This window comes from Neoarius graeffei, chromosome 27 (genome assembly GCF_027579695.1).
Source record: "Neoarius graeffei isolate fNeoGra1 chromosome 27, fNeoGra1.pri, whole genome shotgun sequence".
NCBI classification, from domain to species: domain Eukaryota; kingdom Metazoa; phylum Chordata; class Actinopteri; order Siluriformes; family Ariidae; genus Neoarius; species Neoarius graeffei.
The window spans coordinates 33,359,291-33,382,735 of NC_083595.1; the positions used below are offsets into that span (position 1 = coordinate 33,359,291).

The 23,445-nt window shown below is 42.2% G+C and overlaps 1 protein-coding gene across 3 annotated transcripts in view; it reads left to right on the forward strand.

Annotated features, from left to right (window-relative positions):
• The window catches only part of tsg101b (tumor susceptibility 101b), a 62,095-nt gene that overhangs the window by 34,604 nt on the left and 4,046 nt on the right, over positions 1-23,445 (forward strand). Inside the window, exons 1-9 of one of the 3 annotated variants that reach the window (XM_060911663.1) lie at positions 3,999-4,127; positions 4,222-4,309; positions 13,204-13,269; positions 14,277-14,440; positions 19,629-19,755; positions 20,075-20,135; positions 20,222-20,310; positions 20,413-20,615; positions 22,876-23,115. In XM_060911663.1, coding sequence (XP_060767646.1) covers positions 4,089-4,127; positions 4,222-4,309; positions 13,204-13,269; positions 14,277-14,440; positions 19,629-19,755; positions 20,075-20,135; positions 20,222-20,310; positions 20,413-20,615; positions 22,876-23,115 — 1,077 coding nt within the window. In that variant the 5' untranslated portion in view covers positions 3,999-4,088. Of the gene's footprint in view, positions 1-3,998; positions 4,128-4,221; positions 4,310-13,203; positions 13,270-14,276; positions 14,441-19,628; positions 19,756-20,074; positions 20,136-20,221; positions 20,311-20,412; positions 20,616-22,875; positions 23,116-23,445 lie in introns of those variants that run through there. The other 2 variants (XM_060911665.1, XM_060911664.1) reach the window with 2 other exon arrangements.

Consider the following 23,445-nt stretch of genomic DNA (forward strand, 5'->3'; position numbering starts at 1 on the left):
GGGAACAGGTCTGACTTACTGCCGGCAATGCGAACCGGACTCCTGCTCCGTTCGTACAGGGACCGGACAGCCCTTAGCAAAGAGCCCCGAACCCCATACTCCTGAAGCACCCCTCACAGAATACCATGGGGGACATGGTCGAATGCCTTCTCCAGATCCACAAAGCACATGTGGACTGGTTGGGCAAACTCCCATGAACCCTCGAGCACCCTATGAAGGGTATAGAGCTGGTCCAGTGTTCCGCGACCAGGACGAAAACCGCATTGTTCCTCCTGGATCCGAGGTTCGACTATTGGTCGAATTCTCCTCTCCAGTACCCTGGAGTAAACCTTCCCTGGGAGGCTGAGAAGTGTGATTCCCCTATAATTGGAGCACACTCTCCGGTCCCCTTTCTTAAAAAGAGGGACCAGCACCCCAGTCTGCCACTCCGGAGGCACTGTCCCCGACTGCCACGCGATGTTGCAGAGGCGTGTCAACCAAGACAGCCCCACAACATCCAGAGACTTGAGATACTCAGGGCGGATCTCATCCACCCCCGGTGCCTTGCCACCGAGGAGCTTGCAAACCACCTCAGTGACTTCGGCTTGGGTAATGGACGAGTCCACCTCTGAGTCATCAGCCTCAGTCTCCTCAGTGGAAGACATGACAGTGGGATTGAGGAGATCCTCAAAGTATTCCTTCCACCGCCCGACAATGTCCCCAGTCGAGGTCAACAGCTCCCCACCCGCACTGTAAACAGTGTTGGCAGAGTACTGCTTCCCCCTCCTGAGGCGCCGGACGGTTTGCCAGAATTTCTTCGAGGCCAACCGATAGTCCTTCTCCATGGCCTCCCCGAACTCCTCCCAGTTCCGAGTTTTTGCCTCCGCAACTGCCCGAGCTGCAGCACGCCTGGCCTGCTGATACCTGTCAGCTGCCTCAGGAGTCCCGGAGGTCAACATGGCCCGATAGGACTCCTTCTTCAGCTTGATGGCATCCCTTACTTCCGGTGTCCACCACCGGGTTCGGGGATTGCCGCCACGACAGGCACCGGAGACCTTGCGGCCACAGCTCTGAACAGCTGTGTCCACAACGGAGGTAGAGAACATGGTCCACTCAGACTCAATGTCCCCCGCCTCCCTCGGAAGCTGGGAAAAGCTCTCCCGGAGGTGGGAGTTAAAGACCTCCCCAACAGAGTGCTCGGCCAGACGTTCCCAACAGACCCTCACCATACGTTTGGGCCTGCCAGGTCTGTCCAGCTCCCTCCTCCGCCAGCGTATCCAACTCACCACCAGTTGGTGATCAGTTGACAGCTCAGCCCCTCTCTTCACCCGAGTGTCCAAGACATAGGGCTGGAGATCAGATGAAATGACTACAAAGTCGATCATCGACCTCCGACCTAAGGTGTCCTGGTGCCACGTGCACTTATGGACACCCCTATGCTTGAACATGGTGTTCGTTATGGACAAACCGTGACTAGCACAGAAGTCCAATAACAAAACACCACTCAGGTTCAGATCGGGGAGGCCGTTCCTCCCAACCACGCCCCTCCAGGTGTCACTGTCGTCGCCCATGTGAGCATTGAAGTCCCCCAGTAGCACAATGGAGTCCCCAGTCTGAGCACCCCTCAGTACCTCTCCCAGGGACTCCAAGAAGGCCGGATACTCTATACTGCTATTTGGCCCGTAGGCACAAACAACAGCAAGAGCCCTCTCCCCAATCCGAAGGCGCAGAGAGGCGACCCTCTCGTTCACTGGGGTAAACTCCAACACATGGCGGCTGAGCTGGGGAGCTATAAGCAAGCCCACACCAGCCCGCCGCCGCTCACCACGGGCGACTCCAGAGAAGTGGAAAGTCCAGCCCCTCTCGAGGAGCTGGGTTCCAGAGCCCAAGCTGTGCGTGGAGGTGAGCCCGACTATCTCTAGCCGGTACCTCTCAACCTCCCGCACAAGCTCAGGCTCCTTCCCCCCCAGCGAAGTGACATTCCATGTCCCAACAGCCAGCTGCTGTGTCCGGGGATCAGGTCGTCGAGGCCCCTGCCTTCGACTGCCACCCAATCCACACTGCACCAATCCCCTACTGCTACCTCTGTGGGTGGTGAACCCACAGGAGGTCGGGCCCACGTCATCTCTTCGGGCTGAGCCCGGCCGGGCCCCATGGGCAAAGGCCCGGCCACCAAGCGCTCGCATACGAGCCCCAACCCCGGGCCTGGCTCCAGGGTGGGGCCCCGGCTGCGTCATACCGGGCGACGTCACGGTCCTTGATTTTTTCTCCATAGGGGTTTTTGGTGAACTGCTCTTGGTCTGGCCTGTCACCTAGGACCTGTCTGCCTTGGGAAACCCTGACAGGGGCATAATGCCCCCGACAACATAGCTCCTAGGATCATTCAAGCACACAAACCCCTCCACCACAATAAGGTGGCAGTTCTAGGAGGGGTGGACTGATGTTAAACATGTATTTGATATGTAGGACTATGTTTAAGTTACAGAAAAGAAATGTTATATTTCATTTTGAAGAAAATGACGTGTTTTTTTTAGTGCTTTCAAAAATGTTGCATTATTAACGCGTTAACTTGACTCAATTTTAACGGCGATAATTTTTTTATTGCGAGATTAACGCTCTGTGACATGATGTAGGTTTTTCATAAGCTTTTGAAACTGCCAGGAACTTGGAACAGAGACTTTGCTTAGAAAAACGATAGCAGCTAGACTGTAATGCCACGCCCCGCACAGCCAGAGTCCTCTGCCCTCCCCCGAAGAGCCACAGTGCTCGGCTTAGGTTTTGTTTTCCCATCGGTGGCTCCAGCCCGACTTTGCAGTGGCTGTGACAAGACGTGTTATGCTCTGCAATAAAAAAAAAACATTGGTACAACCAGTGTTCGAACTATGCCGATATTTTCGGGGGGTCCCTGTTTTTCCCTTGGGGGGGTGCTTGCGCTTGTCTCAGAGCGCGGATCTCCATCGCGCGCTCACTTCGGATATGCAAATGCTTCCCGTTACACACGATTGCTATGTCAATAAACATCATTTTGCCAATATTTTAGAGACCCCCCAACATTTCCCAAATCATGTTTTCAAGGGATCTCATGTCTGTTTCAGGGGAGATCGGATCCTACCCCCGTAGTTCGAACGGTGAGCAAGCCCATTCACTTTATGCTGATAAGAGAATTACAATGGTTTTTCATGCGACAAAAATGTGCGATTAAATTGCGATTAATCGCGAGTTAACTATGACAGTCGTGACATTAATCGCGATTAAATATTTTAATCGCTTGACAGCACTAGTTTTTTTTAAGCTTCTCATTTTACACAGGAAGTTTTATCTCCATAAATGCCAAGTGTCTGAAAGGAAACCCAATATTCACCAATTTAACTGTGAAATGAAACTTTAATTGGGGACAAAATATGTATACATGTACTACCCCTTTTATTTTTTCCCCTTTAATGTTCCCTGTTAATAATTGCATTCCTGACGTTTTTGTATCCTTGTATGAGATAATAATAATAATAATAATAATAATAATTCTTCAGTGCTCGTGCACGTCACGAGTACAGAGTACAAGTGGAATAACTACACAGGACTACTCCCTTAGTATCAAGGATATTTTTTTCTATTATAAAAATCCTGAAAAGAAATCCCTGGAATATGCTGTGATTTTTTTTTTTATTTTGCAATCTAAATTTTTTGTTCATAAACAAAAGTGGCAAAAATTGCAACCCTCTTTCTCTCTGTTCTCCTTAGAAATGGAAACACTCTTTAAATATAGTTAAGAAAAACTCAAAAAATGACAGACTGTTGTGTCTTATTAGCACAGTATTGAATAGGTGATCTACATAATTGATTACTTGCATTCATTATATGTTAGGTTTTTTGTTTGTTTTACTTCTTTCTGTTAATATCTGATGTCTATTCCTTTAAATGACTGGCTTTGTTGTATTGTGTTGTTCTAATAAAGCATTCAAAAGGAAAAAAAACAACTACACAGGACTTCCGCATTGTGGGATGTCAGTGCGCATGCGCAGTGTCATAGCGGAAGTAAAATCACTGGTTATCAACACAGCATTTGTGAATTCTTTTGTCGGGTTGAAAGTTGAAGTAAATTTATTCAAAATATGGCTGTGAACGAGAATGTTATACGGAAAATGTCTAAGGTAGATAACTTCGTGTTTTTGAAACTCTTTCGAAGTGTGTTCTTGTTTTTATTTTCTGTTTGTTGAAGCTGAAAGGTTTCTTTTTCTTGTTCAGAGTTATAAATACAGAGACCTGACCATGAGGGAAATCACTCATGTCATAAATCAGTACAAAGACCTGAAACCTCTCATGGACACTTATGGTAAGTGTAAGATACTGATTATTAGTTTTAATCAATGTGTTGAGAATGTAAATAACGATGACATCATTTAAGATAAAATACTACACACAGAAACGACCATTTAGTTTGTCAGCTGTTTTTCAGATTTTTTTTTAAACTGCATATTAGAACACATCTTCTCTTAAACAGTCAAAAGTAACAGAAAAGTGCTTGTTTATTTCACTCTTTATCGACCTTATTATCTGATACTTGGCGAAATTAAAATAGGCTTTAAGCTCCGCCCACTCGGTATGATCACGTCATCCCTGAAAAACTTGTTTCCTGATGTACAGTATACTGCATGGCAGATTATATGGCATTATTTAATACACTGTATTCCACTGTTTTTCAAACTTTAAAAAATCTTTCCATAAGATCTGCATTAATGAAATTCTGCATCTTCATTCCCTAATTAGTAGGATAGGATGCATACCTCCATCTCTGCAAAGGAGGTTGAGTTGGGTTTGGAGAGATGGAGGTATGCATTGGAATGAAGCAGGAGCAAAACAGAATACATGTGCATCAATGAGAATAGGGATGAGAGTGTAGTGAAGATGCGAGGAGTAGACGTAAAGAAAGTTGGTGAATTCAAATACCTGGGGTCAACTGTGCAGGAAAATGGGGGCTGCGATAGTGAGGTGAGAAAGAGAGTGCAGGCAGGGTGGAGCAGTTGGAGAAGGATTTCGGGAGTCGTTTGTGATAGGAAAGTCCCAGCAAAAGTGAAAGGTAAGATGTATAAGACAGTAGTGAGACCAGCTGTGATGTATGGGTTGGAGACCGTACCCTTAATGAAGAGACAGGAGGCAAAGTTGGAGGTGGCAGAGTTGAGGATGTTAAGATTTGCGATGGGAGGTTGGACAGGATAAGGAACGAGCACATGTGGAGAGCTTGGGAATGAAGCTAAGAGAGAGGAGACTGAGATGGTACGGGCACATCCTGAGAAGAGATGCAGAGCATGTTGGAAGGAGAATGTTGAGGATGGAGCTGCCAGGCAAACGAAAACGAAGAAGGCCAAAGAGGAGATGCATGGATGTGGTGAGAGAGGACATGAACGTGGCAGGTGTGGTAGAGAAGGATGCGGAAGACAGGGAGCGATGGAGATGAAAGATCCGCTGTGGCAACCCCTAATCGGGAGCAGCCAGAAGATGATTATTCCCTAATTAGTAGGATGTTGGAGAGAAATCTCCTAAATGTTTATTACCACTGGATTTACATTCAGTTTTAAATTGGGATAAATGTTTTCAAGTGCATTGTATTTTCATTGGGTAGCCTTCCTACCGCACAGCTTCATGAGCTTGAGTTACTGGCAGTGTGGAGTTTCTTAAACTCAGTTGGCGGCACAGTGGTGTCGTGGTTAGCACTGTCGCCTCACAGCAAGAAGGTTCTGGGTTCGAGCTTGTGGGTGTGGAGTTTTCATGTTCTCCCCGTGTCTGCGTGGTTTTTCTCAGGGTGCTCCGGTTTCCTCCACAGTTCAGAAACATGCAGTTAGGTTAGCATGGGGTGGCCTTGGGCTGAAGTGTTCTTGAGCAAGGCATCGAACCCCCAACTGCTCCCCAGTCCACTGCTCTGGGTATGTGTGTGTGCTCATTGCTCACTTGTGTGTGCATGCGTGTTCACTGCTTCATATGGGTTAAATGCAGAGGATGACTTTCACTGTGCTTGAGTGTACATGTGGCAAAGGCTTCTTCTTATGTCCTCCCCATCGTATGTGTGGGTTCTCTGGTTTCCTCCCACCTCCATGAAACATGGCAGGTGGATTGGCTAAGATAAATTGCCCCTAGGTATGAATGAGTGTGTGGCTGTGTGCCTGGAACACTGAGATGGATTGGCTTCTCATCCAGGGTGTCTTACTGCCTGATTCCCAGTGTTCCTGGGGGGGGAAGGGTTGGTGGGTGGGTGTGAGATGCTATTCCAACAAACATTTCTGTAAGTTTTCTTCTGAACAGGATGTGTGAAATAAATGTGAATATCAGTTTCATTCTAATATCATCAAAAGAAAATATTTTTTGCTTATAAGTACATACTTGAGGTCAGAAGTTTACATACACACGTCATGGACATGCACTATTGGGCTTTCATTGATTTGTTTGAACCGTTCTTTTTCTGTGGTAGAATGATTGATTGTTAAACATGCATTTATAATAATAAACACGAATTTGGTGTGCAATTTTTCATTTATTTTGGGCTTTCTGAAATCAACACAGGGTCAAAATTGTACATACAGGACACCTAATAGTTGGTAAAATAGTTATGCCTTAGTAAGTTTCACCTTGACCAGATGCCTTTCGTAGCCATCAACAAACTTCTGGCATAATTCTGGTTGGGTATTTGACCGCTCCTCATGGCAGAATTAGTTGAGTTCTATTAAATTTGTTGTTTTCCTGGTAGGGTTGGGCGGTATTACGGTAAGAAGGTATCCCGAGGTATCCAAAAGTACCAACGGTATCGGTCTCATTACCGTCATTTTAAAAAAATATATAATATCTAAATAAATATGGAGTACATGAGGTCATAATATAAAATAATTGTCATGGCTCAGATGGCTAAGGCACCGTACCATAAATCCGGGGACCCGGGTTCGATTCCGACCCGAGGTTATTTCCCGATCCCGTCTCTCTCTCCCCCGCTCATTTCCTGTCTCTCTATACTGTCCTATCTAAAAAAAAAAAAGAGACTGAGACCGCGGTTGAAAGATGGCAAGTCAAGATAACGAGTTAGTGGCAAAAAAAAAATACAACATCGGCAGTGTGGCAGTATTTTGGTTTCAAACCAAACGAAAAATCTAATATGTCCCCGAAGGCACACCATAGCCTGGGGTACTCCACTTCCACGAGATCTCTCCAATGAGTTGTGTTTTGAGTAGGTTACATGAGTAACAACAAGGTAAAATAATATAACGTATGACATTTGGGATGTGGGTAATAAACGTTTGAAATGTCATCTACTGAAGAAACGGAAGAAAACATCGTAGCGTAAACCGTTAGGTTTCTGGTGGGAATTAGCAATGCGCTTGCTATCTTTGTTGGGTGTGTTAAACCGTATGGATTTAAGTGGAATAATTGTAAGGAGTTATGTGATCAAGACAACGTTTTAAGCAAGGTAAGGCCATTTGATTATTAATTTCCCCGCCATGGCATGACGTGGGCCCATATGATTTTGCCTTGTGCAGCTACCGCGCATTTGAATTAGGTTCGCCTCATTTGCGCTGAAGAATATGGTTTATCGCGCAGTCTAAACGGACTTGGGTGTTGGTTGATTCTTTTTCTTTTTTTTATTTCCCATGCTTGAAAGGGTATGATCCTGCTCATCGTGTACTTTTTTTTTGATGGAGTAGGTGAAATAGTGCTGCAAATGGCGTTTCAACACAGACGTGTAAACGAGAGTTGAATGCTATTTTCAAGATGAAGGAAGAGTTGCGTGATGCTTTGAAATATCTCTTAATCCATTCATCAATGCACAAAATTCGCTTTGCTGCTTAATCCATACCACAATGCATACAATTCGCTATGCTGCTTTTAAATAGTACATTTGAGGCATAGGCGCACGTTACACAGTAGGCCGAAACAAAATATTATTTTTTTCTCGGTAATACCGTATACCCCGGGAAAACACAGAGACGGTTTAAAGGTATCAAAATTTGGATACCGCCCAACCCTATTTCCTGGCAAGGAACTGGCTTTTAAGCACATTTCATATATTTTTGAACGGGTTGAGGTCAGGACTTTGGGAAGGCCATTCCAAAAGCTTAAAGTGCATATCCTGGACCAATTTCTTTCTTTTTGTTATATGAAAGAATGTCCTTTTACACACTCATCCAGAAGGGTAATTTTGCACAAGGCCATCTGTCTACAGCAGAAAAAAATAAAATAACAAAACGCATCTGGAAAAATCCCAAGGGAGTCTGGAGCCAGATTCGTGACGTCACCTGCGGAAGCGCCAGCAGGCTGAGAGAGCTTGCACGGTTTTAGTGCACAGCCTGTGTAGACCAAGTTTAACAGCTAGCAATTTTGCATTGAAGTATGGAATTGTCACCTGAGCGCAATGCTACTTCACCTTTGGATGAAGAATATAATGAGATGTCAGAATTATTTCTTACCCTGGCAACAGTCAACTTGTGAATTGCCGATTTTCTTGGTCTTTTTCTCGGCTCTGCTTGGTCCTCGGCTTTTTCCGGGTGCCTCGCACAAAGCGCTCCCATTTCTCTCTCATTGTCCAGTCTTTTGGAAAACGATGAGTACTAATCCCATCAAGATTGGTGTTGCTACACCCTCCTACGATACATCTGTTAACCATTTTAATAATTACGTGATAACGTTGAAGAAATTTGCAGAAAACCACCAGGTCGTTTTCTCATAAACAAACCAGCGCTGACGTAGGATTCAGAGGGAGGCGTCCCGCACGCGACGTCAAGAAAACCACCACATGTCAGTGTTTCCTGGGAAATCCAAATGCCAAGTTTTTTCAGAGGCAGACCAATTCACCTCAAATGGCTTCATTTCAACTGAATTTTTCTGGTATTGCGCAAGGTAAAAAAAATTGCGCAAAATGTGACAGATATTTGACCCTAGTTTAATATAAAATAGAATTACATTGATCTTGCTCCTGAATTTACCCGTGATATGCACTTTAATATTAACCTGCTTTATCCATTCCACAACCGGCTTTGATGTGTTTGCGGTCATTGTCCTGTTGGAAGACCCAGTTGTGCCCAATTTTCAACCGTTTAGCTGATGGTTTGAGGTTTTGTGGAAGAACAGGCCTCCTGCTTCATTATTCAATGCACAAGGTCCACTAGCAGCAACACAGCCCCAGAGAATGATGCAACCACCACCATGCTTAACAGTTGGTACAGTGTTCCTCTGTGCCTCTGGTAATTGTGGCCAAATAACTGAATCTTTATCTCATCTGACCATAAAACTTTCCTCCAAAAGGCTTTTTCTTTGTCCATGTGGTCAGCTACAAACTTAATTAAAGGTTGAAGGTGCCAATTTTGGAGCAGGGGCTTCTTTCTTGGACAGCAGCCTTTCAGTTTGTGACAGTGTAAAACTTAATTGACTGTAGACAGTGATGCTGCTGTTCTAGCAACTTTGAGTTTAATGCAGGCTTGTGCTTTGGTGGTTCCTGTGTTGTTCCTGATCATCCAACTAATTTCTTCTCAGCTGAGGGTGATAGTTTAGGTCTTGTTCCACACCTTGGTAAAGTGGTTACACTACCCAATAACTTGTAATTGCATACAGTTGTTTGATCTGATGATCTTGGAATCTGTAGTTGTTTAGAAATGTCTCCAAGAGGCATTCCTGACTTGTGTAAATCTAGTCAAATCAAGTTTATTTGTATAGACCCCTTTCACTGACGTCACCCGAAACCGGAAGTAAACAGACCCTGCGCCATTTTGGAAGACCAACAAACTCGTGATTAGGGGAAAATAACGGCAGCGGTATGTGAGCCCACGAGAATAAAGTGGAGTGGCAAACGACTTAAACAAACAAATCTGAGCTGTTTTATTTATGATTTATTGGCCCAACAGTAGACTTGAAAGAAACCTGTGTGAGACTTGGCAAAAAACTGTGGATATAATGGATAAGTCTGTGCATGATCTGTGGACATTTGAGGTAAGCAAACGCAAGAAATTCAGATTTAAAACATGCTAAATTGGCCCCAAGTTGATAACTGTATGAGGAGCAAGCCTCCCAGACTTCTACAGTATAATAATAATAATAATAATAATAATAATAATAATTTAGGATGGTTTGGGGCTTGCTCGCTGCTGCCAGGTTGGTTGTTGAGTAGCCTGACTGTTTTTTTTTTTTTTTCTTGCGTGTGGTATCATTGTTGACGCGAGGTTGTTTTTTGAACATGCCAATGCGGACACGATTTCCCCTGATGAGTTATGACTTCAGACGCGATGCGTGTGTGGAGTCCGCGTGATATGTGCGTAAGATAGGCTTCTCATGTGTTTGGAGATCTGCGCTCCGAGACAAGCGCAAGCGCACCCCCCCCCCCAAGGGAAAAAAAGGGACCCCCCGAAAATATCGGCATAGTTCGAACACTGAGTGTAGGCACTGGGTGTAAACAACAAATAGTTTACAATGTCTAGCAAACAGATGGCAGAATTGGTGTCAGGTCCTCCTTATGTTTCCATTCTCCCTTGCCGCGAGTCTTATCATATAGGTCAAACCCATCAATCACAGCCAGTTTCTCCACATACCGTGCCCTTTCTGCAGCTGGTAATGTACTCACATAACCCGAATTATCATCCATCGTGTCACTTTACTCTCACTCGTACTTTGTTTTATATTGTGAGTTCATGTACTTGGTCTTCCAATATGGCGCCTAACAAAATCTCGCGGCGTGGTGACGTCATGTGAAAGGGGTCTATAGCGCGTTTAACAATAAACATTGTCACAAAGCAACTTTACACAATTTGAACGACTTAAAACATGAGCTAATTTTATCCCTTATCTATCCCCAATGAGCAAGCCTGTGGCGACGGTGCCAAGGAAAAACTCCCTCAGATGACATGAGGAAGAAACCTCGAGAGGAACCAGACTCAAAAGGGAACCCATCCCCATTTGGGCAACAACAGACAGCATGACTATAATATTAACAGTTTTAACATGAAGTCAGTTTTGTTGATGTTATAAACTCTTCATTGATGGAAACCTGAGTACAAAACTGTTCATGACAACTGCAGTCCTAAAGTTAGCAAGTCAACTGTAGTCCTCAGCCATAAAAGCATTACTGTAAGTGTCCAGAGCGTCCTCCAAGTGTGACTTTCAACTGTCCATATGGGGCCGTCCTCCACAGGAGCGATGCGATGAGACTCCAACCAGACTCAGGGCACCAGGATGGATCAGGCAGGTCCGAGGAGCAGAAGAGGTCAGCATCTCAATCCCAGGACCAACATGTAACTCAGACAGACAGATTTGATGGGGAGAGGGAGAGAAAACACAGGTTGTTAGGTATGCCCAATGTCACCTGAATAAGTAGGAACAGTGTAAATATTGCACTGAGTACAATCTACAGTCCTTTTTCTCGGATCTGCACTGAGCTTCTTGGACTTTCCCATTGTTTTATGTGCTGGTCGGTCCAATGAGTGCTGTAAAACAAACCTTTTTTTTGCTGGTGCAGAAAAGCTACCAGCTGTAGTCAGTCATAATGATTAACAGGAACTTAAGAGGCCTTGATGTTGGCAAGTTAAGACGTTTTGAAACTTTCAGCACCACTGAATTAATAATCTAAGTGGGTGTATGTATAATGTTGACCCAGTGCTGATGTCAGAAAACCCAAAATAAATTAAAACAAGCACCAAATTCTTACTTTTTTATGAGCATTTAGTACAATCATTTTGCCCCAGAAAAAGAACAGTTCAAAGAAACCATAGAAATCCCAATATTGTCGTGGCATTCATGTCTGATGAGCGTATGCAAACTTCTGACCTCAACTCTATGTATGCATGTTTATTTAGACAAAGTCCTATTTGCATAAGTAAATTTACTTTTTATTAAACAAAAAAGTTACAAAAGTAACAGTCTAATAACTTTGCCAATTCTCGTTCAATTGACCTCAAATTTTAACAGTGTGTGTGGGAACAGGTCAAAATTTTATGTTTCATGTTTTTTGTTTTTATCTTTTTAGCTATAGAAATGCCATTCACTGGAAAAGAAAAGGCGTTTTGTGTGTTAGAGTGCACTCGAACACAGTCGAACAAGACTGTACAGTGTGCGTTATGAGAGAATTCTCTAAAAATGCACCAACTGCAATGCAGATTTGGACACGGCACACAAAGTTCAAAGAGGAAGGCTGTGTGTGTGTGCCGTGTCTCAGGCGGCACGAATATTAAAAATTTGTGAAATTGTTCAGGGAATTCACACATCTTTTGGAATTTCTCATTCAAATTTTGAGGAACAAATCTTGTATTGCTCAACATTAAAGTGCATATTCTGGACCAATTTCGTGTTTTTTTGTTTGTTTGTTTGTTTGTTTGTTTGTTTGTTTTATATGAAAGAATGTCCCTTTACACACTCATCCAGAAGGGTAATTTTGCACAAGGCCATCTGTCTACAGCAGAAAAAAAATAACAAACACGTCTGGAAAAATCCCAAGGGAGTCTGGAGCCAGATTCGTGACGTTATCTGCGGAAGCGCCAGCAGGCTGTGAGAGCTTTGCGTGGTTTCAGTGCACAGCCTGTGTAGACCAAGCGCTCCCATTTCTCTCTCATTGTCCGGTCTTTTGGAAAACGATGAGTACTAATCCCATCAAGATTGGTGTTGCTACACCCTCCTATGATACATCTGTTAACCATTTTAATAATTACGTGATAACGTTGAAGAAATTTGCAGAAAACCACCAGGTCGTTTTCTCATAAACAAACCAGCGCTGACGTAGGATTCAGAGGGAGGCGTCCCGCACGCGACGTCACGAAAACCAATGTTTGCCGGGAAATCCAAATGCCAAGTTTTTTCAGAGGCGGACCAATTCGCCTCAAATGGCTTGATTTCAACTGAATTTTTCTGGTATTGTGCAAAATGCAAAATGTGACAGATATTTGACCAAAGTTTAATATAAAATAGAATTACATTGATCTTGCTCCTGAATTTACCCGTGATATGCACTTTAAGCCTCTTCAGTTTCATTTGCCTAGACTATGTAGTTTCTGGGATATTTACATCTCAAATAATATATATATTTTTTTGAAACACCCTGTATGTATGTTCGTTTTATTTATTTCCCTATTCATCTGGAGTGTTTTGCCTGAAAATAATTTCCAGCAGGATGTAATACCAGATGTATGAAGTATTTTTATGTGTAATAATATATTTAGTTTGGTTGTTGCTGATTTCTTCATTTTTCTGTCTTACAACACAATTTTTCAGTGTTCAATGATGGCAGCAACAGAGAGTTACTGAGTCTTACAGGAACTGTACCAGTGAGCTTCAAAGGTGAGAACAAGAACATTTACATGATCTGGTAGTTAAATGAGCTCCAAAATAAACTCATCATGTTAAATGAACACGTACAGGATGTAATGATGCCTCCTTTGTGTTGATTTGTGTCTAGTTAAACCTGTAGACAGTATATCCACGCAACATTGGCTGATTTTGATGTGAATGTACAATACATATTGCTGATGGGCTTCCCCCAGCACACTAACTTACTTTATTTACCATGGAGAGTGATATATTTGCAGTGTGTAGATGGACTTTTAGGAATATATTCTGTGATCCAATCCTGAGTGTCAGTATCAGGGCTAATACTGGATCATTAAATTGTTGGATTTTATTTATCTTGCAGTCCAATTCACTCTCACGTTTTTATGTGTGGGGCGGCACGGTGGTGTAGTGGTTAGCACTGTCGCCTCACAGCAAGAAGGTTCTGGGTTCAAGCCCAGTGGCTGATGGGGGCCTTTCTGTGTGGAGTTAACATGTTCTCCCCGTGTCTGTGTGGGTTTCCTGCGGGTGTTCCGGTTTCCCCTACAGTCCAAAGACATGTGGTGGTTAATTGGTGGCTCTAAATTGACCGTAGGTGTGAATGGTTGTTTGTCTCTGTGTCAGCCCTGCGATGATGTGGTGACTTGTCCAGGGTGTACCCCACCTCTCGCCAGGTGGGATAGGCTCCAGCTTGTCCACAACCCTGCACAGGATAAGCGGTTACGGATAATGGACGGATGAATGGATTTTTATGTGTGAAGGAGCGTGATGTGCATCGGCTTGCATGTGACCATACAGCATATCTTGTCTTAAAGCACGCTGTCATCACAATACTGAGGGCTCTGATATAGCAATGAAAATAGGAAAGTGCGTTCTATGCAGCTATGGAAATTCGCAGGTTCTGCTGTAGTCCTTGGTGAATATTTGACTACTGACACTCTGCTTTCAGTTTGTATTGGGTTTTGTTGTTGTTTTTTCAGTTTTGCTTGTTTTCTATTTTTTTTTTTTTTTTTTTTTAGGAAATGTGTACAACATTCCCATTTGCCTGTGGCTGCTCGACACTTATCCATTCAATCCTCCCATCTGCTTTGTCAAGCCCACTAGTGCCATGATGATCAAAACAGGGAAGCACGTCGATGCCAATGGAAAAATCTACCTCCCGTATTTGCATGAATGGAAACATGTAAGTTGATTTTACACATAGGCAAGTTTTAAAATCTTTCATTCATTCTTTACCAAGTTGATATGATTCCATTATCATTTTAAAGATGAGCTTGTTCACACTGCTGGGTATCAAAAACCAATTACCATGTTTTAAGCTTCAAATAATAATACACTTTTTTGCCGATTGGATATGCATCTGATTGATTGACATGAAACACCAGCAGTCTGAGGCCAAGTTTACATTAGACCGTATCTGTCTCGTTTTCTTCGTGGATGCACTGTCCGTTTACATTAAAACGCCGGGAAACGGGAATCCGCCAGGGTCCACGTATTCAATCTAGATCGTATCTGGTCCGGTGCTGTGTAAACATTGAGGATACGCGGATACGCTGTGCTGAGCTCTAGCTGGCGTCGTCATTGGGCAATGTCACTGTGACATCCACCTTCCTGATTCGCTGGCGTTGGTCATGTGACGCGACTGCTGAAAAACGGCGCGGACTTCCGCCTTGTATCACCTTTCATTAAAGAGTATAAAAGTATGAAAATACTGCAAATACTGATGCAAATACTGCCCATTGTGTAGTTATGATTGTCTTTAGGCTTGCCATCCTTCCACTTGCAAGTGGTAAGTGATCTGCGCTGGGATCACACACACAGCGGCTCAGTCCCGAATCACTGCTCGTGCGCTCCACTCGCGCGCTCTGTGAGCTGCGCAGGGCCAGAGTGCGCACCCTCCAGAGGGCACTCGCTGTTCAGGGCGGAGTGATTTGGAGTGCAGGATGCCTGCGGAGCCGAGCATATCCGTGTATTGGTGTTGCTGTGTGCACGCGAATCGTGTATTGGTGTTGCTGTGTGCACACTAATCGTTTTAAAAACGTTAATCTGATGATCCGCTGATACGGTCTAATGTAAACCCCACCTGAGAGAACAAATCTCGTACGAGGGTATGTTGGAGCTACCAATTGCAAATTTTTGTCATCAAAATTACCTCTGTTTTAACAAACAGATGTGACGTTTTGGGGAATGTTATACTATCTCACAAAAATCATGTATATACCGGCTTTCACTGTCCTTTTATATTTCCTGTGTGATTCAGAAATACCTTGACTTTGTAACGATGTATGATAGTTCATACTTCATATTGCTAGAAGCAGTTTGACCAACAGGCACATAAACACAAAATGACATTTGTATATCATCTGTGGATTATGTCATTAAATTGTTCCAAAGTTGTTATTGAAAATGGAGATATCCGCTTTAAAAATGTGATGGGAAATAATGAAAGTGATAATAGCTCATAATAACAGATTTCTTCTAAACAAGCCTTTCAATTTTACTACAGATAATATTTAAATAATACTGGCTGGCTTTGAGTGGTATATCAGATATTTTCCATTCAGCCAGCATGATATTGAATGAGTGGAAGACGAGTAGCTGAATGGAATACATCCATGAAAAAAGCCAGTCAGTATTATACATACACATTTAATGGAACAATTATAGATTTTACAAAAAGTTAATAACAGGGCTGTAACTTACCAATATTGAATGCTGATTCTGATCGAATGTAATTCAATGTTCTGTCAATCCAGTGTATTGTACAAAGTCAAAGTTCTAACACTAAAAATGGTACAAGTCTAAAAAGCCTGAACAACAACCCAACTTGTATCCAAGTAATATCCAGGTAGACAGTTCAAGTTCAGTTACTTTTGGTCGTAGTTAATTGTTCCATTGCAGTTGTTCAAAGGGGTTTGCTGAGTGAAGTCCTCTTGTAAAAGTCTCCGTCACTTTTCCTCACCTCCAACTAGAACTTTGACAGTATTTCCGCTATTGCTCTCTTTTCCAGTTTTTCAATGTCCATTTGTATGTTTTTCTCTTGTAAATATGTGTGAAGAATATCCAGTGAAGTTTCGGTAGCCTTTCGGGTGTTCAGCACATATTTCTCTTTAAATTTTCCACTTTTAATGAAGCAAACCTCGTGGTCATGTTTGTGTACAAACTGTCAGTCACTCACTAGCGCGGAAGTTTAACATCTCCGATGTGTCTCTTTTCCAGTTTTTCGATGTCCATTGGTATGTTTTTCTCTTGTAAATATGCGTGAAGAATATATAATGAAGTTTTGGTAGACTTTCGGGCGTTCAGCGCATCTTTAGTTTCATTTTTAAGTTTATTTATTTAGTGCTTAAACTGAGTACTGGTCCTTCTCTCTTTTCTGGCTGACCAAGAAATGATTGTGTGCATGCGCAGCAGCAAAGTTTTGTCACTGGCTCTTCGCATGAGCTCCGATGTGTGACATCGTGTTGTCTTGACAACGTACAATATTGCACGCTCATTCTACATTGGGGAGAGTGGCGTAATACATGGAGGATAAGCAATATGATAACAATATTACATGCCATCAATAAACCCACTAGAAGGGAACAGAATACATGTTTTTATTCCATGGAAAAAGTGTCCTGTATGCATAATAATCAATAATAATAATCAGTAATAGTTTATTTATATCATACTCACAAATCAAGCTACATACATAAAACTAATACATATGAACGATATCCTGCCTAGAAATAACTAGTAAGCTAATCTAGCTAGGCATTTATTATAGTTATTTATTACAGATATTTTTTCCATCCCACAGCGTCTGTCCATGATGGCACACAGCTCCTCAGCAGTGTATGCAGTTGTAATGCTGACATGATGGTAGAAAGAGCTAATGATGGTCTACTTGTACAACCCTGATTCCAAAAAAGTTGGGACAAAGTACAAATTGGAAATAAAAACGGAATGCAATAATTTACAAATCTCAAAAACTGATATTGTATTCACAATAGAACATAGACAACATATCAAATGTCGAAAGTGAGACATTTTGAAATGCCATGCCAAATATTGGCTCATTTGAAATTTCTTGACAGCAACACCTCTCAAAAAAGTTGGGACAGGGGCAATAAGAGGCTGGAAAAGTTAAAGGTACAAAAAAGGAACAGCTGGAGGACCAAATTGCAACTCATTAGGTCAATTGGCAATAGGTCATTAACATGACTGGGTATAAAAAGAGCATCTTGGAGTGGCAGCGGCTCTCAGAAGTAAAGATGGGAAGAGGATCACCAATCCCCCTAATTCTGCGCCGACAAATAGTGGAGCAATATCAAAAAGGAGTTCGACAGTGTAAAATTGCAAAGAGTTTGAACATATCATCATCTACAGTGCATAATATCATCAAAAGATTCAGAGAATCTGGAAGAATCTCTGTGCGTAAGGGTCAAGGCCGGAAAACCATACTGGGTGCCCGTGATCTTCGGGCCCTTAGACGGCACTGCATCACATACAGGCATGCTTCTGTATTGGAAATCACAAAATGGGCTCAGGAATATTTCCAGAGAACATTATCTGTGAACACAATTCACCGTGCTGTCCGCCGTTGCCAGCTAAAACTCTATAGTTCAAAGAAGAAGCCGTATCTAAACACGATCCAGAAGCGCAGACGTCTTCTCTGGGCCAAGGCTCATTTAAAATGGACTGTGGCAAAGTGGAAAACTGTTCTGTGGTCAGACGAATCAAAATTTGAAGTTCTTTATGGAAATCAGGGACGCCGTGTCATTCGGACTAAAGAGGAGAAGGACGACCCGAGTTATCAGCACTCAGTTCAGAAGCCTGCATCTCTGATGGTATGGGGTTGCATTAGTGCATGTGGCATGGGCAGCTTACACATCTGGAAAGACACCATCAATGCTGAAAGGTATATCCACGTTCTAGAGCAACATATGCTCCCATCCAGACGACGTCTCTTTCAGGGAAGACCTTGCATTTTCCAACATGACAATGCCAAACCACATACTGCATCAATTACAGCATCATGGCTGCATAGAAGAAGGGTCCGGGTACTGAACTGGCCAGCCTGCAGTCCAGATCTTTCACCCATAGAAAACATTTGGCGCATCATAAAACGGAAGATACGACAAAAAAGACCTAAGACAGTTGAGCAACTAGAATCCTACATTAGACAAGAATGGGTTAACATTCCTATCCCTAAACTTGAGCAACTTGTCTCCTCAGTCCCCAGACGTTTACAGACTGTTGTAAAGAGAAAAGGGGATGTCTCACAGTGGTAAACATGGCCTTGTCCCAACTTTTTTGAGATGTGTTGTTGTCATGAAATTTAAAATCACCTAATTTTTCTCTTTAAATGATGCATTTTCTCAGTTTAAACATTTGATATGTCATCTATGTTCTATTCTGAATAAAATATGGAATTTTGAAACTTCCACATCATTGCATTCCATTTTTATTTACAATTTGTACTTTGTCCCAACTTTTTTGGAATCGGGGTTGTATAAATTTCAATTTCAATCCTTTTTACCTACTATAGAATCATCTCCCTGCCAGGAAGTCTTTGTTTAGGTTGTACAAGATCACTGTAGACTGAATAAAAGTATTTCACTTGTCCTGATAAGTGATTTTATAATTACACTAACTGTGGAATTTAAACCTGCTTCTAAAAAAAGGAGTTGGAGATGTTCTTCAGCCCAGTGTGTCATGGTGTTAAAGGAGCTATCAACTAAACACTGACCAGATTATTTCCTCGATTCGAAACAAGCTTTTGAGTCCAGTGTAAATATGTACAGGAAAATGATAATTATTCTGACACGCAATGTCTATTTTAAAGCCATTTTAATCAAAGGCTACTGATTTTATGTACTGAATCCAGAGAAAGACTGCTTGCTTACTTATACACCTCAAGGAAATGAAAAATATACAAGCGACGGTTTATTTTTCAGCAGCGGCGTTATATTGTTGATGACCACTCTTTAAAAAAAAAAAGTTATTATACACAACTGAAGAAATTTTCACTTACTTATGACGTTTCGATGTCTTTCTTAGCCGACATCTTGATCACATCTAACGCTTGGCGTCTCTGGCCACCGCCGGATGGTGCACGTGACCTAGAAATCAATTCTAGCACCATCCGGCAGTGGCCAGAGATGCCAAGCGTTAGATGTGATCAAGATGTCGGCTAAGAAAGACATCGAAACGTCATAAGTAAGTGAAAATTTCTTCAGTTGTGTATAATAAGAACTTTTTTTTAAGATTACTAATCAACCAACTGGATGAAACTTTGTTGTTGATGATCAGCATTGTGAACACACTCTGGATCCTTTTTTCAGGCACTAATTAATAATTTTTTCTTTCTCCCCCCGTCTGTTTAGCCTGAGTCAGATTTGTTTGGGCTGATCCAGGTGATGATTGTAGTTTTTGGAGAAGAGCCACCAGTTTTTGCACGGCCAACCACACAGACAGCTTATCCAGGATTTCAAGCTGCTGGTCCACCTAATGGTGTGTTGAGATTATTATTACTGTTGATTTGGAGCAGTTTCGGTTCATGCAAGCAGTTTAAATCCCTTTTTTAAAATCTCTTCTGTCCTATTTGTTTGCTTGTTTTTTATTTCATTTTACTTTTATTTTATAAAGAGGGTGACATTTTTCTGATCTACTTTGTGCTTTTTTTTTTTTTTCAGCATTTGATGCTTGGCACTTCTCGCCATCAAAAATTTGTGGCACAGTATAGCTTAGTGCCTCTTTAATTGTTTTACAATTTCACTGACAATATTCATGTAACAGTGGTGGTGTTCTGATATTTCACTCTTTCTTGTAGCTTCCTACTTGCCAAACACACCGAACACTCAGTTTGTCCAGAGTTACTCTCCTAACCCAGGGTAAAATATCTTTTTAAAGTCTTGTTGTTGTGATTATATGATTTAAATCTTTTGTTCTACAACATTCTTCTAAATGTCTCCGTTAGTAGTTTTCAGGGTTATCCGTACCCTGCTGCCAGTTCAGGATACCCAGCCACATCTGCAACAACACACTATACTCCCACCACCGCTGCAGGCAAGTTCTACAAAACCTGTGTGTGTGTGTGTGTGTGTGTGTGCCCGCCTTTCAAACTTCAGAAATGACAGCTGGCAAAATGAACTCCTTTCTATGACCCAGGTCCCAGTCGTGATGCCACCATTGGCGAGGACACGATCCGTGCGTCTCTGGTGTCTGCAGTGAGTGATAAGCTGCGCAGGCGGATGAAGGAGGAGATGGACCGCGCTCAGGCTGAACTGGATGCTCTCAAGAGGACCGAAGAGGACCTGAAAAGGGGACAAAAGAAGCTAGAGGAGATGGTGTCCAAACTGGACCAAGAGATAGTATGCCTTTTCCTGTAGCATTGCCTAAAAATGAACCTTTTGTAAACAGTCATGTTCTTATTATAAAATTATTTTTTTTTAAAAACTGCATATTGTTACATATTAGGAACACCTGAACTCATTCATGAATGCATTATTCCAGTCAGCCAATCATGTGGCAGCAGCACAGTGTACGCCAGCACATAAATTCATGCAAATACAGGTCAAAAGCTACGTGTTGACATTCTCAGAGTTACTGCATTCTCAGTTACGTTGACCCTGGCATGTCTGTAAGTTGGGTTGGTTTGAGTGTTTCAGAAACTGCTGTAGACTGGTACCAAAATCCAGAACTGTGACACCCAAAGGCATTTTTGAGACAAAGTCAGCAAACAGTCGTATTTTGTCAATTTGGGTGTGCCGAATTCAAATCTGCAATATGCCGAGCTCTATCTGACCTCTGTTGACCTCTAGAGGTCATTGAACTGTGGGCCTGTAAACGTCTCAGCTGAACCCAGTTTCTCAGCTTTCTAAGGAATGAAATGTACTAAAATGATTAATGAAGTTAGCAAATGGCCTTGTTTGTTAAATGTTTGGGTGCTGAATTCATTTTTCATTTGTAAAACGACATATGACCTCTGATAACCTCAAGGTCTTTAAACTTGGCCTATAGGCCTATGCATTTAACGGCATTTTTAAACTGACTTTACTCCCCCAAAAAGAATATGAACAGACAAAAAACAAATAGAAAGGAACAAATACAACATTAAATGCCAGTCCATGTACATGTGACTTACTTTTCACAATGAGAATGCCTCGGCGATCACCTTACATAACATTGCATTACATTTAGCGGTTATTGTTTATACAAAGCTACCGAAAAAAGGACAGATTCAGCAGTATACAAAATGTGGGGGCATACAGGGTATACAGGTTAATCAGGGTTAGTATATATGAGTTTTTTTCTTTGTTGTTTGTTTTTTGTAAAGGCTTTACCCCATTTAAAACAAAACAAAAAACAAACAACAAAGAAAAAAACTCATATATACTAACCCTGATTAACCTGTATACCCTGTATGCCCCCACATTTTGTATACTGCTGAATCTGTCCTTTTTTCAGTAGCTTTGTATAAACAATAACCGCTAAATGTAATAGCCTGGGCCCGCCCATCCTAAGCGTGACGCAACACGAGGGCCTGTTGCTCGTAGAGCTTTGAAGTCGCGTTAGCCAGACTAAAATGTAATGCAATGTTATGTAAGGTGATCGCCTAGGCATTCTCATTGTGAAAAGTAAGTCACATGTACATGGACTGGCATTTAATGTTGTATTTGTTCCTTTCTATTTGTTTTTTTGTCTGTTCATATTCTTTTTGGGGGAGTAAAGTCAGTTTAAAAATGCCGTTAAATGCATAGGCCTATAGGCCAAGTTTAATGACCTTGAGGTTATCAGAGGTCATATGTCGTTTTACAAATGAAAAATGAATTCAGCACCCAAACATTTAACAAACAAGGCCATTTGCTAACTTCATTAATCATTTTAGTACATTTCATTCCTTAGAAAGCTGAGAAACTGGGTTCAGCTGAGACGTTTACAGGCCCAAAGTTCAATGACCTCTAGAGGTCAACAGAGGTCAGATAGAGCTCGGCATATTGCAGATTTGAATTCGGCACACCCAAATTGACAAAATAAGACTGTTTGCCGACTTTGTCTCAAAAATGCCTTTAACTCCTTAAATAAGCACTTTTTTGAATTTTGGTACCAGTCTACTGGTCTCCTGGGGTGTTTACACACAACAGCCTCTAGAGCTGACCGAGAATGGTGCAGAAAACAAAAAACATCCACCGAGAGGCAGTTGTACAGATCCAAACGCCTTGTTGATAAGATGGGTCAGACGAGAATGGCTAGAGTTGTTCTAGCTGACAGTAATTTAAATAATCACTCTTTACAACAGCGGTGAACGGAAAAGTGTTTGAGAGCGCAATGCATCAAATCTTCAGGGTACAGGAATCTGAGGCTACACTGAGCACAGACTCAACGAAACTGGACTATTGGGAAAATGTTGTCTAGTCTTATTGCTGCTCCTGAATTGGATAATCACCTGAATGTGCAGGGGGACAGGTATTTCTGTTAAAGCGTAATAATGCTGTAAAATGAATGGTGGTCGACATAGTGCAGCTCTGTTGCTGTTCTTTTCATTAGAATGGTTTATGATTTTATTTATTTATTATTTTTTTTAAATCTAGCTGTGGTGGAAAAATATTCTGTTTCGTCTTGCTTGTCCAGGCTGATGTGGACAGAAACGTAGATCTGCTGAAGAAGAAGGACGAGGAGCTCACAGCTGCTCTGGACAAAATGGAGCAACAGTCAGAGAATAACGATATTGACGAACTCATCGTGCCCACAGCGCCGCTGTACCGCCAAATTCTAAACCTGTATGCTGAAGAGAATGCCATCGAAGACACGATCTTCTACCTGGGCGAGGCACTACGCAGAGACGTCATCGACTTGGACATCTTCCTTAAGGTCAGTCCTTCTGCTGTCATCCCTCCGTTTTACGGTGATACTATTTGCAGAGGTGGCTGTTGGCTGAAGTGTACAGTCCAGTCGTGTTAGTCTAGTAGTTACTTTGAATTTTGGAGAACATCCACAAGACAAGTTGGTTCCTTTTATTACTTGTGTGATAGTCGTTCCCGCACTGAGAAGTGTGCTTACCTTGGCTTACTGATGCAGTTAACAATTATTCCACGAAATCAAGTCGTACACACCTCGTCGGCTTTCAGCTCATGTACGACAAGATCGAGTGGAATAATTGTTTTATTATATTCACATTCACTGGATTTTGAGAAATGGAGC